Raw genomic sequence first — 16,889 nt, 5'->3', positions numbered from 1 at the left:
ATTATAATGTGAAAAATGTCTTAATGAAATAATCTCAGTGGAAATAGTATTTTTTTTATCAATATTAAGGAATATTATCTTAAAACAAGCTCCTATATCTTGCTGAAAAGTTGCTTGTAAACTAGTTTTGTCTTATTTCAAATGCACTAAAATGTTTGCACTAGAAACTATAGACAAAAATACTTGGCAATACGTTGTGCGTTAGCAGTGCCACTTTAAATTTTGCTGCAGTTTATTGGTCTTACATAAAGTATGGATTTAAGGCTTGTTGTAATGTAGGCTCAGGTAAGTATACTTTTGTGTTATTGACAGCGCCTTGCAGTATGTTCCGGTAGAAACTTCTTTGACAGCTCTCATTTCACTCTGTATTCCTTCTTGCATGAAATATTTCATGCAGACACGCCCTTGGAGGGAAAACAATGTTTTTGGGATAATAGGAGAGGCAAACTTGAAAACGACTTGGTTTTGTGGCAGGTCAGCAAAGTGGGAAGAGATCTTTTAGGTAGGTTAAGTTGAACTAATATATTCCCTTATTGATGAGTCTTCTGGAGGTTAAACATTGGAGAAATGCTGAGAATGCTTAGTGACTGAGATAAACAGAAGGGGATGAAGTAAGTGAATGATAAGGGAATGTGGAACAAAGCACATTGTCTGCTAGGGAAGAGAATCAGAACCGGCTACAACCGTAGTCAAAGTTTTTCTGCGTTCAGACCTTCTCTTCCCTCACGATGATTAATGAACGTTCCCTTGATACGGATCAGTGCACTTTTACCCTTCTCCCAGGTCACGGTTTCTGCTCTGCTTGTGCTGGGCCCTTTCAGGAAAGCTCATTTACAACAACTTCACCACAAAATGAAAGCTTTGGGGATTCTGTTTAAGAAAGAAATTGTCTTTTTCTCTTTTTTATATAATCACACAGTGCCACACAGAAACAGAAGAACATCTTTATTATCTTTATTTATTCGATGCCATTCATAGATTATATTTGTAGAAACTAAATTGAGGAATTTCTCTGTGGACAGCAATATTGGGTAGTTAAACCAATGTACAGTCAAGGTTTTGTGCTCATAAGCAATATTCAGGCTGCCTGTCTGCAGGGACAATGCACATAAATCAGTAAATATTGCTCAGCAAATCCATCCCTCTCTCACACCTTATCTAGGATTTGCTTAAGTCCTTCATCCACATTTCCCTGAAATAACCTGGATTTCCCTAACTGTCCTTCTTCATCCCCAGCAGTCCAATATTCACCTTGGCAGTCACTTTAATTCCTGTTATCCTGCAGCTTGTACAAGAAGGAAACTTACTCTCTCTCTTCCTTCTGTTGAATAAGATGAGTCAGTATTTCAGTTTGCCGGGAAAGGCTAAATTAAATTGATTTAAATCCACGTCTCGCAGAATAAAATTTAGTTTTGTTGTCTTAACTTTAGGACTCAAAAGAGAAGAGACAAAAAGTAGAAACTGAAAGCCAATCAAAGAGTTTGAATTTTTTGTAAAGCAAACTGTAACCAAAAATAACATGTTTTCAATAAAGAATTTTACCATAATCCAAAGTTTTTAAAAACCACACTTAAAAAACAAAGCCAAATAACATTGTACGATTAGTCTAGTGAATCGTACAATTCACTATTTGATTTGACAATTCACAATTCCTTTTGATATTAAAGAATCAAAAGGAAAGACTGTAGATGGATCCACTAATTAGAATATAGAAGAGATGACAAAAATTAAGAGTTTGAGAGAGGCTTTGTTGCTCAAAAAGCGAGTTAGCTGTTCCTTACATGGATTCTGCAGCATTTTCAGTCAGTCAGACAGGCTTTTTGTTTTGGAAGCTTCGATACAGGAAATATTTCTGCTGGAAGCAGTTCTATTTTACATGTTTGACCCAGAATATGACTCAGATTATCCATTAACTATGGTGGATTCTAAATAAAGCCTGAAACAAACAGTGACAGGGATAATGATAAACTAATGCAAATTTACATTTTCATGTTTTTCAGTTGATTGATTTTCTGTGCATTATCACCGTTCATGAATCTTATTCTGCTGTTTTGCCTCAATAATGTGACATGTCACATAATTCATACAGCTGACACACAAACCCACTGCTATACATTAAATAGTAACACCTTAGTGCAACAAGGGACTAGAACTGAACAGGTTGGATTATGGATTTTGTTTCATTTCCAGCCATGTGGACCTGTCTTCAATCTGTCTCCTTGGTGATTGTTGTTGGACATATGATGCGATTGGTTTGCAAGTCCCAGTTAAATATACTGTTGGTACATTTTTTTGTTTTTAGTGACAAATTTAAAGGAAAACATGAGGATTAAACTGAACCACTTTTACATTTGTATAATTATTGTACACACTTTTGATCTTATTTTTGTTTTTTAACACAGAGAGCTGTAAAAAAAAAAACCTGTTTGTTGATCTTGTTTTATTGTGGACCATAAAACTTGTGCACTTCCGAATTATGGTAATTCGGAAGTGCACAATATCTGGAAGGACAAAAAAAAACACATATGATGGCATTTCTAAATCTGCCTTCTAACTTAAAAGTTTAAGCTAAGCTTAGGAGATGCATTTATTGCAATGCTCCAGATTTTGTGGTCCGTCTTAAAGCAGAACTTTTAACTTCAAAAAATACATGGTTCAAACCTCCTTTGTAGTGATTTAACATAGAAAGGTACCGATTTGGTAATAGTGATAGCAAGGGCCAGTAAGATAAACATCATAGTTTTCACAAGACATGTACAGGTTATGTTTTACACATAATGTACAGCTTGATATCGGTTTTTTATCTGTATCTGAGAATAGTCTGGGATGGATGACTTCTAATGGTCCATGACAAAACCTCTCGAGTGTGGCCTTCCCCTGACAGCAGTGCAGCCATGGGCTCTGCAGTCTGTAATTACATTTTTAATGGGACGACCTTAAAAATTCTCAAAGTTTAGTACTTCTACTTTTTCCTGAAGGGAAGAACCTTCATACTTTCTTTATCACTGATTTTAGAAGAACATTTGACGTGAGCACCGCATCCAGAGCATGAACAAAGGAAAATGGCATTGTTTGATCCATGAATTGTCACAGTTTGAGAAATTTGAATTGTGGAACATTTCCAAACCCTGACACCGCAGCAGACTCCTCTGACGTAGCCAACTCCCATGAAAAGAAACTCAGCCAGGGTGCACAGCTTCCTGCATTGCACGCTCATGTATGCACACTCTAAAGGGGCTGTTGACAGCAGGAAAATAGCAAAACCCATGTTTAAGTACAGGTAGTAATTTTTTTTTCCTCAACAAGATTTTCTTTTTTACCATCGAATTTCTGTAAACTGCTTCATGGTGCATTCATTGGGATTGTAGTGCCTTGCAAAAGTATTTAAATCCTTTGAACCTTTTCACATTTTGTTATATTACAACCATAAGCTTCACTTTGTTGGTAACGCTTTGTTTGACGGGTTGTGTATAAGACTGTCATGACACCGTCATAAACATGAAATAACCTCTGTCATAAACATGAGTAAGTCTTCATGAATATTTATGACTGTATTGGATTAATACAAATGCATGCCACACTTTTCAGATTATTTGTAAAAGCTTAGAAAACCATGTATAATTTCCCTTTCACTGTAAAAATACAGACTCTTTTTTGCTGGTTGATAACTTATAGCAAAATCAAATTAAGGTTGAGGTTTGTGGCTGTAACCCCCTTTCACATTTAGTAGCTTTACTAAATGTGTTAAGGGCATGAATATTTTTGCATGGTTGTGTAGATTTGAAAGAAAGGCTACTCGAGAAGACAAGCTGTGGTTATTGTCTCCAGGCACTTGTTCTTTTTTTTAATGTATTTTGCATCTGTATTGGTTGCTACCTGGCTCTACATTTGACACTTGCTTTTTCCTCTCACTTAAGTAAACCGTTTTATGACTTTTTTTGTCCTTCACAGCTTACACTACAAAGCACCAAGTCGAGGGTGGCCTTTTTTGAAGAACTTTAAACATTCTGTAACCGTGAGAAACTTCTCAATGCTACATTCCCGACTGCACTACAAACTTCTTACTGCTGGAAACAAAACCTGCCAACAGCCAGAAAAATATCTACTGCTTTGAATTCATCACCTCTAAGAAAAATGCATATAAAAAAAAGCTGTGTGTGTGCATGTGTGTGTGTTTACAATAAGACTGAGTGTAAGACTTTTTTTTTAGAGATATTTTGAAAGAATTTGCTTGTTGAATTTATCAAAGTGAAATAACATAGTCTGTCTATGCTACAGGAGAAGCTGTACTGCTCCTATTCCACTGTGAGTCTAATGAGATTGTGTTTTGGGAGTTTGGAATAGTTAATGTATAATTTCCAGTTGAAGTGACCTACATAATATGAGTGATGAACTATTTAGCAGTTCTGCAGGGAAATAAACCACTAACATTACCCGAACCAAACGCTTGATATCTGGATATGCTGTTCCATGTTAAGTATTCTTTTTACCTTGCCTCTGCTGAAACACTACACACTTGGTATATTATGTTTTGTTACAATTTATCTTCATTTAAACTGAATATTTCAGCTGAAAGTTCAGGTCATTTCTCTGCCATCTTGAATGGAAAGAGCCATTCGTTAAATCTGTGGAGTTTATGATCTGTGGAGAATATTAAGCGTGTACTGAACACTGAAATCCCCATCGAATTTACAAGAAGGTCCCTGCCTCCCTTTCTGTTGCGAATGTGGATGAACTGTTACCTATGAGGCCTTATTAACCATGTTTACATCGTGAATACATATTTGATATCTCAGATCGGGGCGTCTTTACACAAAACTGAATAGGAGACACTAAGTACTGGAAGGTTCTCTGAATTTAAACTAAACTTCTAAGATGTTTTTGTGCAAAGTTTGTTTGTGCAAAGAAAACCACTTTGATTTGCATATATTTTGAATTAATGTGAACTTTGGAATTAATTTCTGCTCTCCCTCAGAAAGCAATTAACTTGGAGAAAATATAATGTGAAGAAAACATTTTTTTATCTGATTTTAAAAGGGATAATAAACAGTATTTAAAGTTAAACTTTGTATACCTTTTTCACTGCATATACATTTTTACTGAAAACCTAACGAGACGTTGTATGTTTTGCATGTAAAATAAACATAATTACAACGTAATTACTTTTGTGTCAACTTTTTTTTTTTAACTTTCAAAACATCTCTTTGTGTTGCTTTGGCAGATTCTGATGAATGCTATGAAATTACTACTGCCAAGAGTCTCTTCCTCCAAGCCCAACAAGACACCCAATTACACCTATGAAATGAATCAAGTGTTACATCAGCAGCCTCCATCTTGTGTCGAATCACGTACCGTGTTTGCCTGAGTGACAAGGTTTTTGTGCGTGTGCTTGCAGATGCGTGGGTGTATGGAGTGTGTCACTCCCTGTGCATTGTCCCGGCATCTGCGATGTTTCACCACAAAATGTGAAATTCAACTTGTGGCTTTAGGTGCCCTCAGACTGACGAGTGACAGTAGGTTTAAGAGGCTCCCCTGCTCCTCTGTCACCTTCGGCTTGAGCTGGAGAAAGGCTGCTCTCCACTGGTGTGTCACATTTCTGACAGAGTGGCGTCTTCAGGGATGAGCTCTGCACAGAGGAGAGTGAATAGTGTGCAAGGGCCTTCAGGTAGAACTGACAGATTCTTCTTCATTGCCCCTCACCACGTTTCTCTAAGCGAGATGGAAGGGGGAATAGGATTGGGGTAAAAAGAAAAAAAAAAAACACATCTTTGTCATCCATCCACTGTCCAGGGATCATAGTTGGCATCACATCTTCACATGCAGGGGTGCACACACACAAACACACCCCTTGTGCAACAAACCTGAAATTTAGTTAATGCACTGCAACTTGCAAAAGGTTTTTTAAAAAATAACAAGCGCATGCAAAACTGTTTTATGTTTAGCTGTGCAGAATGTGATTTGTTTCAGTAACATTTCCTGGTTGCCTCAAAATGAATAGTTTCCTTTTTCCTTAACGGGGCAGTGTTATTTACTATTCAGGCCGCAATTTGACACCTTTAAATTGCCCTCTATGTCTTTAAGAAGCTCCAGCTCTTTCCAACACTTTGCATCCAGTATGTCACCACAACAGTGCCTTTCCAATTTGTCGTTTACAGCTGTCCTTAGGAGCCTCAATGTGTATTGACCTCAATGAGGTCAGCACACTCTACAGGTGCTTGCTAGTTGCTGCTGCCCCCAGTCTGGAGTAGCTCTGGAGGGTGAAATCTTGGCTGGAGATTGCACATATGTGTTGTTCTGTGTGACCAAACGTTTAGGTATGAATTTCTCAAACATACATGAAAGAATCAAAGCAACACTGAGTATGGTTTTGTTAAGGGGATAAAATTATAACATGATGCAAAGCTCAAAAAAGTCGATTTTACATAACACAGTTAAGTTACACAGTGATGACGTGATATTTAAGTTTTGTGCAATTTGGTTTTTCAACACTAGACCTTTATGTTTTTATTACAATTCATAAAAATGGTTTCCAAAACCATAAACCCAAACCTTTACTCTATAAATTAAGTCAATCTGTTACCTCTAAGATATGTTCATTCAAATTATCTATAAGTGATGAAGGTGTAATGGGTTCAAGAAAGACAAAGCTATGCACAGAGAAACTATACAGAAGTAAAGATCTGGGTTCCTAGGGAGTCTACCAAAGAGAAATCAATAGACTTACTGTTCTTTTTGGACAAGTTGACTTCAGTGAATCCATCACTTTAACAACACACGTTTACCTCTCCCAATAAAATGTTCCACACAGGCAGCAAAAAGCTTTTAATAGGTTTATGTATCTTTTTCTTCATTATTCCTTTTATTTCTAAAAAATTGACACGAATAAGATAACAACCAGAGAATGTTATGCCAGGTATGATAATCCCTGCCACACACTGATGCACCTAAATGGAGCAAAGAGAAACAGTTTTAAAAAACTATAAATAGGCTAATTGATTGGGAGAAAAAACAACTGTGCTAAGCTCTAATACTGACAGAACCCCGCTGCATGTCTCACAAGGTAAGTCTTTTATGAACACTGTCAGAGGTGTAGCCAAATAAGATCATTTAGAAAAATAAGCCCACACACTACCCAGCAACTCATGTTCCTCCGCTGTAGGGACCCCTGAAGATCAAGGATGAGCTATTGTGATCCCCTCCTCCATACCTGTGTGATCATGCAGGTAACTACAGAACAAAATCATCTACAATCCTGCTGATCTGCAGAGTGTCAGCTGATCCAGAGTAAAGGAAGATTAGGTTTGATGTTAGCTTTAAATTTAAAACTACAGGTACATCTCAATAAATAAGAAAAGTTTTATTTCAGTATCTTAGTGTTACGGGAGTGTTATGGCCCCTGGCCTCTTGAGGCTGTGCAGGTTCTTTTGGGTATGCAGGATCAGCTGTACGGACACATCTTTCTGATTGGCTGCCTGGAGGCTGCAGGAGAGCAGCCTCCCCATTGGATCAGCAATGCCAATCAGATGTTGATGAGGCCCACCTGCACCATATAAAAGACACCTGTAATCATTCCTCCAGTGGGGCAGCTAGCAGGAAGAGGTTGTGTAAAGCTGACCCCCACCTTCTGTGTTTGGTAACTGTTTTTGGACAGTTTGAACAATTTTGTTCTTGCTTATTTTGCTAAGTGGTTTGAATCTGCTTTAGATAAATCTCGAACAAGCTAGAGGCTTGTGTTTGGGAGGTTTTGGTGCTCCCTTTTGTCCTTTTTTTTGGGTTGTTTTGAGTTACTTTAGACTGACGTGTTTGAACATCTTATTTAATTTTCACTCAGTGATTTCTGAATTTGTTGGTCCTTTACTTTTGTTTAATTGGATTAAGTTGTGTTTTGGTTTTATGAAAACCATCTTTTTGTAATAAATCATTTTTCCATGTGGAGATTAGATTGAGCTGATTATTGCTTTATAGGTAATTTATCATGAATAGTAGTAGGTGTTGCATTAATATTTATGTTGAGCCCCAGCATCAAGTTTTCCCCAAACTGTGAGCTGCCCAGCTTATCAGACTTCAACTTTCCATCTAAAGCATCTCTTTTCTATCCACTGTCTCCTCCCAAGACATTTTGAGCTCCACATACTGAACCATTTATTATGTGTTTTATCTTCACCAGCTACGGTGGAGCTTGCTATATCCTGGAGGGCTTATCGGCCGCTTTCTTAAATCTACTCCCATGTGTTAATCTCTTCCCACCAGTACCTTCTCTAAAGTAAGCTAGCTCAGAAAATGTTTTTTTTAACATTTTTTTTATGTATGACATTCTCGATAAATGGATCCGTATATTCACACCTTGTGTTGGTTCAGAATTTTTTTTTATTTTATTTACTTTTGGGTTATGAGGACAGGGTGAGGTCTCACTTACCTACAGGCTGCTTAAGTTATTAGGGAAGGAGGCTTAAGTTAGGATTTCTTGGTTTGTTTCATATCACAAATCTTCTTTCAGCAGATATCCAGACTGTCTTCGCATTCACAGTCGATCCAAAAACTGGTCTGTCTGAGGAGCGACTTGCTTTTTTACACTGCTCATGTATTTCCTGTCGGGTTTTCCCAGAGGGAGTGTGCTACCTGAAAGCTACTCTTTCTGTGACCTTTTCCTCTTTTATCGCGTACCTACCTAACTATGTCCTCTTGCTTGCTGCTTACCCTTTGAATGACTCTTGAATTACTTAAAAAATAGCTCCTAAATTTGAGTTATTTTCTTTAGAAAAAAATCACTGCTACCAGAAAGGTTGGAGCACTTTATGAATAAAAAAAAAGGTAAACTCTCTTATGTTGACCTGCTTAAACCCAGATTTAATAGATAAAAGTGGAACATAAATACTCTGTTGTAAAAGCCTCAATAGAAATTGAGAAAAATTGCTAGCATTTCAATCTGGGGCAGAGGGATCTTTTGTACTGAGCCACAATTTCTGTTGTGTTCACATATGGAATCATTTCTTGCACAGCTTGAAGATTGCAGTGAAGATGGCACACACCATTTTCTACTGTTATTAAATGCGAGGAAGTGGGAACTGATTATTGGTTATGATCCTTGTCATGATTGTTCTGGGTTCAGATCTCGGCCATTTGCTGCATGTCTTCCCCTTCTCCCTCCTGTCAAATTACTGTTCAGTAAAAGACAGCAATGCCAAAAACAGAAAGTTCACCAATATCTATTTCCATTCACTATCTATAATAGTTCACCAAAATTAACCCAGGTAGGAATTTTGAAAACTGCTAAAAGATTGAATTACACAGGCAACCTAAGTTATCTAGCGCTAACTCGTGGGTTGGTTGTCCATCTTCTTCATTGAGCAAAAACAAGAAGGTACATGGGTAATGGCCCATCTTGTCAAATTTCAGCATCGGTTGGCGCCACCCATTGGGGTTCTGATGTGCTCTGACACAACATATTACAGAACTCCAATCTTGGAAAGTTTATTAGAAGCATTGATGCTTCTGAATAGAAACAATGCTGTAGAGAGCGGTGCCTATTTTTGGACAAAAATAATTGGGGTGTATTTTTTTCAGAAAGTGTCCGTACAGAACTCCAACAACATGCTGCATTTCAAACCTTAATTTCACTGCAGCTTCTATCAGATTGACTGCTTGTTGTGACCAAACTATAGGTAGAAATGACTGATCTCTATAGTGTGCAGAAAAGCTTCTGAAGCCAAAACTGCAAGAAAAAGGGTAATTTTGCTTCTTTCTTGCCAGAGTTTCAGAATGTCCTGTCTTTAGAAACCTCTTAATTGCACCTTATTTTCATCCCTTTTTCCAAATTATGCTTCCTGAGATCTTATTTCTAATTTCACTCTAGCCGTAGAGCTGACGTGTCTGACGCGCCCTCGACGCGCCTCCATATAGACTGTCGAATACAAAGTGATATTCATCATCAGGTTTGTTTGAAGTCATCAGGTTTGTTTGAATACAAACCAGTCTCGCGAAACGTTAGGTGTAGAGCAAAATGTCAAGCGCCTGAATTCTAATGGTGCGTTCACACGCGCGTCAAAAACGCGTCCGACGCTTCAAGTTCGAAGCGTGTTCACTTTGAATGCAGATGCTTGACGCTAAACGCTTGACACCTAGCGTTTCGCGCGTCTGCTGTACATTCAAAGACTATACATGCTACTGTACATAGGCGCCTGACGCCTATGGTTTACATTCAAAGTTTATGTGGAGGCGCGTCGAGGGCCGTTGCGGCGCGTTTCGAGCGTTTGACGCGTCAAGAGTGTCCAACGCAAAACAACGACTACAGCTGACGCGTCTGACGCGCTTCCACATAGTCTATCTGTATATACAGTATATATATATATATATTGTTGGATTCACTCCTCCCATTCCGCTAGGGGGCTCTGTAGTTGTTTTGCATTGGTTGTGGAGGGGAGGTGAAACAAGAGAAAAAACTTACGGCAGGCCAGTAATGCACCGAGACTGCCGTTAGCTGAAGCTAACAAGCTGAAGCTACAATAAAATCATATTCTTTTGGCGTTCATGAGTGTTGCCCAACGTGGTGAGTTATTAATGCTGTAAGCTGTGGGGAGATGAGTTTTTTGTTATCTGTTCTAAGCGTGAGCTTGCTGAATTTGCTAGTGCTAATTAGCCCAATGCTAGCTGTGTTTGCTGCACTGTGATAGTTGAATGCCGATGTTTATTATATGACGAAGTGTTCTAAGAATAAACTGCCTTATAACTGGTTAGTCAAGCCTAGCTAATAAATCTATGTTTAAGTTTGTGTTGATTGAATTCTGCAATACTAAGTATTGATGTTTTGCTTTTTCTTACTTTATTTACAGTTTAACCGGATACCGTGTAAAAGCACTCGGCAATAAAATTAACAACAACGACTATCTTTAATGTTCTTTGTAACATATATATATATATATATAGCTACGTCAGACATGAGGTAAATCATACTGAGCTAAGGGAAATGTAGCATTAGAGATATTATCAAATTGAGAGCCACTGAAAGAATGTGGGCAACTTAAAAGTTAGATTTCTCTTTATTTTTCAATGGGATTAGTGCAATAAAAAATGAATTTATCTTAAAGGGTTTCACACATCTTTACCTGGAGTACTGATAAATGTTTCTGGCACTGCATGTTTGGTATTATTAAATTCTTCCAGAGCACATTGTGTGGTGGTGGGGAATTAAACAACCTGAACGCCTTCTTGTGCTTCTTCAGGTTACTGCTTTATGTGTGTCTGAGAGACATAAAATTACTTAGAAAATCCTCTCTGGTCCTTCCAGCCAATTGGCATCTTCCTCCATTCCGTGATTCAGATGTCTCAGAGTGAAATACCTACGAAAAATTGCCATGATTGGGTTCAGTATGTTGCCTGGAGTTAAACTGCATGGAAATGAGTTTGGTATTTTAGACTGAAATTAAATCTTGCCATTTTAAAGCATCGACTTGTTAGGCTCAAGAAGAGCTGCAGCCCGCCTGTTTTGATGCCACTCTCAGCTCTCAGTCGACTTCTTGTTTTGGTACCAAGAATGCGTTTTCTTTTTGACCCTGACATAACAAAGACAATTTTAATTGTCTAAGAAGATTACAAATTACAATAGGAATATCTGTGCTGGCCAATCTCATCATGGTGTGAATCAGTCGTCAGTAATGTCTCAGTGGTCTCCTCTTATTTGCCTTTATCTTTAACTTAAGGAGACAGTGCTTTTCTTTCCGTGTTTTCTTCCTCACACTGTCGTTTTGCTGGCTGTGAAGCATCTCGGAGATTATCAGTTCGATGAATCCAATAATGACTCTGATTAAACAATATCTGAGCTGTGAATTATTAATGACCGGGACATTATTTGTGAAAAGCTGCGCCTGAAGGGAGCAGGACTTGCGCGAGAATTAATGAAATATCGACTCACATATCCTGAGCTGTGGTTTAATAAACCTTTTGTTTGAAAGGTATCTGTTATTTTCAGATTAATTCCTCTTTGTAATTCTGTAAAACTGCCTCTCGTTTTTTTCAGGAAGAATTCGGCATTTTGTCACTAAAAATGAAAATGTCGTGCACTGAGGTTGCTGGTGGCGTAACGTTGTTTTGTGAGGCTAAGGAATGCTTCTGGGAAAGTAATTTTTTTTTCAAACCCACTGTTAGTATGTAAAAGAAAGCTATGAATCGTTTCATTCTAGAGGAATAGTTTTAAAGCATAAAGTCGCAAGGTTAATCACAAAGAAATGTTGCAGATGTGTTACAGGGATGATTTATTTGTGCTTTTTCTTTTGTTCATTTTTTTCTGTTTGCACTAAGCATGCGGCAAAATAGAATTTACACATTTTGTGTATTTCACTGGGACTTGAGATGTCAAGAAAGATAGCATAATATTCTTTTCAAAATATTTTGCAATAAAAAGTATAAAGAAGAATTTTGGCATGCATTTCTTTTCGGCCCCCTTTGACCTGTAGCCCCAAAATAAAACCAGCTGCCTTCAGAATTCAACTAATTAGTAAACATTGTCCAACCTAAACTCTGTATATATACAGTTTCTCTCTGTGGGTCTCTAATGTTTGTTAGAGAACATTAGTGAACAAACAACAAGATGGTACAAGCAATGATACAAACCACAAATGATTATTTATTCGACTGAAAATTTAGTCAATTAATGCGCTTGAATTCAGTCAAGTTTTGATTGTATTTTAATTACTGTATGCCAATTATCCAGAGTTACTATGTAATTCACTGTGCAAAACAGATTTAGAGAACCATGCAAAAAAAAGAAACTCAAGCCAAATTATCTGCTCTATCTTGAAAGTCATAAGAGGGTTAAATTGATCACAATTACATACGCAGTCTAAATGAAGAGTTGTGCAGTCAACATTTCAGACTCTTTCAGTTTGATTTTTGACAATGAGAGGATTACAATATGTGAATAAGCTGTTTTGGGAATTGAAATATAATTCACATGAACAAAGACACCTGGAAAGAATAAAACACATGCTCCACAATATCATACCTGATATGCTCATTTGTTTCTTACCATTCCATCCAATTATCCTTTCACGTTGCACATGTAAACAAATCATTTTACACTTAAACATTGCATTCAATTAATTTCTCTTGTTGGCTGAGTACACACACAAGGGAATGAGATAATTCACTTTGTTTCTATTAACTGAGTTTATTGTGGACAGTTAAGTTCTGAAATGTTAGAGTTCATGACCTCTGCTCAAACCAATATAACAAATAACCTCATTCTGATGTTTATGATTTATTGGAGTTGCATAAACACATTTTGTGGACCAAGAAAATGGCAAAAATTCTACATAAAAAAAGTTAACTCAAACTTCTAACCACAAAATAATACAGTTTATAATTAGCTGTTGTTCTTATAATCATTTAAGGAGGATATACCAGATGCTTAAGGTAGAAGTAGAAAAGAATAATGGAGTCTTCCCTGGGTCCTGGAGATGCTGAGGGAATGGTTTTGTTTTTTCTTTCTATAAAACAAACACTGACAAAATCCCTCTTTATGCTAAGTGTTGCACTTTTATTGTACTTTTATTTAACTGTCTTGAATATAGACTTAGTAATAAGCTTTTGAGTCACATACTTTGATTTGCTCTGTACCATAAATAGATTTTTAAAAATGCAAAAAGTTTTAAATGAGAAAATAATGAACACAAATGCAGTTTCCTCCTACATTAGTGTGATTTAATCGAATCTGCAATTCCCTGGAGTTTTAGGAAACATAATAATGAGAGCAGATAAACTTTTTGCATATTTGAAACTATGTGATAGAGAAGCTATAATACCAAGACACTTTTAAAATCTTACCATAGATGAAATAATGCGGTTTAAGTGTGATGAGAAAGAAAAAATCTGTAATGCTGTGCAGCATTACAGATGTGTGAAGTCAAAAAAAAAAACAAACAACAAAGACGTTTTGAATCCAGGTCTTGATCTTTGGGGAATTTGGATGTCATATAGTGTTTGTGTGCTGGTGTGGATTGGGGCTGGGCTGCCATGGACTGATGTCAGCAGCATTGTTCATTCATGTCCATGACTGAATCTCTCACTCGCTTTCCCTCCAAGCTGTTTTCATCTAACATCCTGGTGGCAGCCTTCCCAGTATCTCTGGTTGAGCATCAGGGATTCACACACACTCACTTGGCAAAGGCTTCTTCTTTCTCTGACGCTCCTCTGTTTCTTTAACAGCCCAAGAAACATAACTCAAAACACTGTCAAGTCTGGAAGTGCTTGTGCCTACGCCCTATTTTTAGGCTGGCAGTAAACCAGTGCATTTCAGTTCTCCTTTATGCCACCCCCCACCCAGTCTAAAATCTCAACTTGTGTGAAGAACATCTCTTTCTCCTCGCTCTTGTCAGCTCGGTCTGTCTGTGATTTTCTTTTTTCCCCACTTCTTGGTGGACCACTTCTCTTTGCCTTTGCTCTCTCCAGTCACCGTGACAGACAATTAGACGAAACATAAAAAAAAAAACTTCAAACTTCACACACTGTTATGTGACTCACTCTGACACAACCAAACATACACAACATTAAATCACCATCTTGTGAAACTGCCTGAGTCTGTCTGGAGCGGTATAATTAGAAGCTTTTCACAGCCATCGCTCGAATCAGCAGTTGCTGTCAGTCGACTTCTGGTTTTCTGTCATGGTCATGTCTTTGTCTGCGTGGTGAATCGTCATTGCTTCCTTTTTTGCTCTCTCCAGGTTGTGGTTTGGTGACCTACTTGTTATTCAGAAAGTGTAACATTTTTCTGGCTTGTCACTTCTTTGCTTCCCACAGATATCATTGATTTGCATAGATGTCTGTTTGAAGCCACCAGCAAATCAGCACAAAGGACACATTATTCTGTGTGAGACTGCAGAAGTGCTGATCTTTAAACCTTATTGATCCTACATCGTGTTCATTTTATGAGATGTACAGTGACAAAAAATAGTATTGAACGCAACATTTTTTTTCTGTAAATATATTTCGAGACTTTTGACACAAAATGCCCTCCCTGTGGTCCCTCTTGGGGGCGCCACTGATGAAAGTAGCACAATCGCTGCTACAAACACTGTTTTCTCAATTGACAAGGCAACTTGAGTCCAAAATACACTGTAGAAAAGCACTGCTTATGGCTGGCACACAATGTATGCACAGTTGCAAAAATTTTGGAAGCATCTGAGATAGAAAAAAAGGCAGATGCATTGTGATGTCTATGTCACCACTGCTGTTTTCCTCAATTTCATGCCTACTGAGCAGTGAAGCAGGTTCTCACAAGTCCACTTTCAGTTTTGATCCCATAATCCTCCTCTGCAGGTTTCTGTTTACCTCCTGGCCTCCAAGTGAGTGTCTAACATCCCTCTGGAGATCTCACTTTCACTCCTCCAGGAGGAACATAAATATTCACCCTGAAGGAAAAAATCTAAGCTGATAAACTGTTCATTTCATCTTTTCTAAAAAATATGCAATTTGCTTCAAATTGAATCTGTTATTGCTGTACAGGGAAAAATAGATTTGTGCTAAAGAAATTTGTGTCAACTAAGAAGTTATTGAGAGCCTGTTAATGAATTTGTGTTTTTTGCAAAACCAATCTTGCTAGAATTGAGCTAATTAAAAGACTTATCCAAACTGATCATTTCTTTGACATCCATTAATTAGATTATGATGCACTGATATTAAAAGCAAAACAATAATTGTATTAATTAGTTAGTGAACTTTGTTCATTCCTCAAATTTGTTTGAGGACTGAACAACTTTAGTAAATATGACCCGTCAAGATTTAACCAATTTTATTTTCTCATTTGTTCATTGGCAGAATGTCACTTACTAAGGCCTCAATTGAAATAGCTTTTAGCTTTACAAAATAAAAGCCTGAAACCTAATTTATCCTTCCTAGTCCGCTCTACTGCCTGTACCCACTAAGGTCTGTGGATCTCTGTTTGCAGCCCACATTGTTCCAGTTATTGCCCCACTAGGGACAATAATTCTAATCAGAATTAATAAAAACACATTTTTAAAATAATTATCAGAAATTTGACATTTTGTTGTTTAGCACTTACTTTCTTCAAAGTGACATGACCCTGAAAAAAATATTTGTGGCAATCGTTTTGATAAAAAGGTACACTAGGATAAAATAAATGGTATATTCAGGCAGTAAATACATAATAAAATCCACAAAACTCAGTCAGTTTTTTAAAATAAATTACATTTTAAACAATAACTTGACATTCTATCCCAATGAAATCAAACCGCATCATTAGTGGAAATTACAACTTTTGTTTAAGAAGTCTGTTCGTCCTCTAAATCACTTTGTCTCACTGTTGGCTGACTGATAGAAAATAAGTTCATTCTTCGAGCCTCTGAGAAAAAAAGATGAGAAAAGAAAAGTAGAAGAATGTATTAGTTCTATTTCTATTTGCCTCCCTGTGGTCTGCAGTGGTTTGTCAAAAGAGATAGTATTAGTTCACATTTTTTAACACATCGGTGACTTTAATTGGAAGGCAGTTTCATCTGGGGGCTATCAATACGGAGGACACACCGGATTGGGAACCGATGCATGCCTTGTTCTGCAGGGGTAATTTCATTGGGATTGTCCACAATCGGCTTTCCTGCCTCTTTCTATTACCCTCAGAAGTGGTACACAAATAAACAAGGTGAAATGAATGTGAAAAGCTAAGCAGAAGGGGTGTTACGGGGAGTTTCTGCTGTCCAATTTTCATGGTTGGGTGAACATTATTGTAACGGATTGTGTTTTTGTTTTTGACGTTTATTGAGGTGTGAGAAAGTTTTCTCTCTGGGGAAGAAAGTAGTGCTCACAATGGCAATGCAAAAAAAAAAAAAAGAAAAGGGGAAAAAAGTACACGAGTGCCCAGTTTTGAAGAACTACCTAAATTGGAA

General features: G+C 37.4%; 1 protein-coding gene across 1 annotated transcript in view; it reads left to right on the top strand.

Annotated features, from left to right (window-relative positions):
* Positions 1 to 5,064, top strand: part of nf2a (NF2, moesin-ezrin-radixin like (MERLIN) tumor suppressor a) — a 30,840-nt gene extending 25,776 nt beyond the window's left edge. Inside the window, exon 16 of the mRNA XM_032578417.1 lies at positions 3,952 to 5,064. Coding sequence (XP_032434308.1) covers positions 3,952 to 4,002 — 51 coding nt within the window. The 3' untranslated portion in view covers positions 4,003 to 5,064. The remainder of the gene's footprint in view (positions 1 to 3,951) is intronic.
* The last annotated feature ends 11,825 nt before the right edge of the window (positions 5,065 to 16,889 follow it).

Source organism: Xiphophorus hellerii, chromosome 12 (genome assembly GCF_003331165.1).
Source record: "Xiphophorus hellerii strain 12219 chromosome 12, Xiphophorus_hellerii-4.1, whole genome shotgun sequence".
In the NCBI taxonomy this organism is placed as follows: Eukaryota; Metazoa; Chordata; class Actinopteri; order Cyprinodontiformes; family Poeciliidae; genus Xiphophorus; species Xiphophorus hellerii.
Note: the sequence above shows the minus strand (reverse complement) of the source record. Positions and strands in the feature narration are given on the sequence as shown.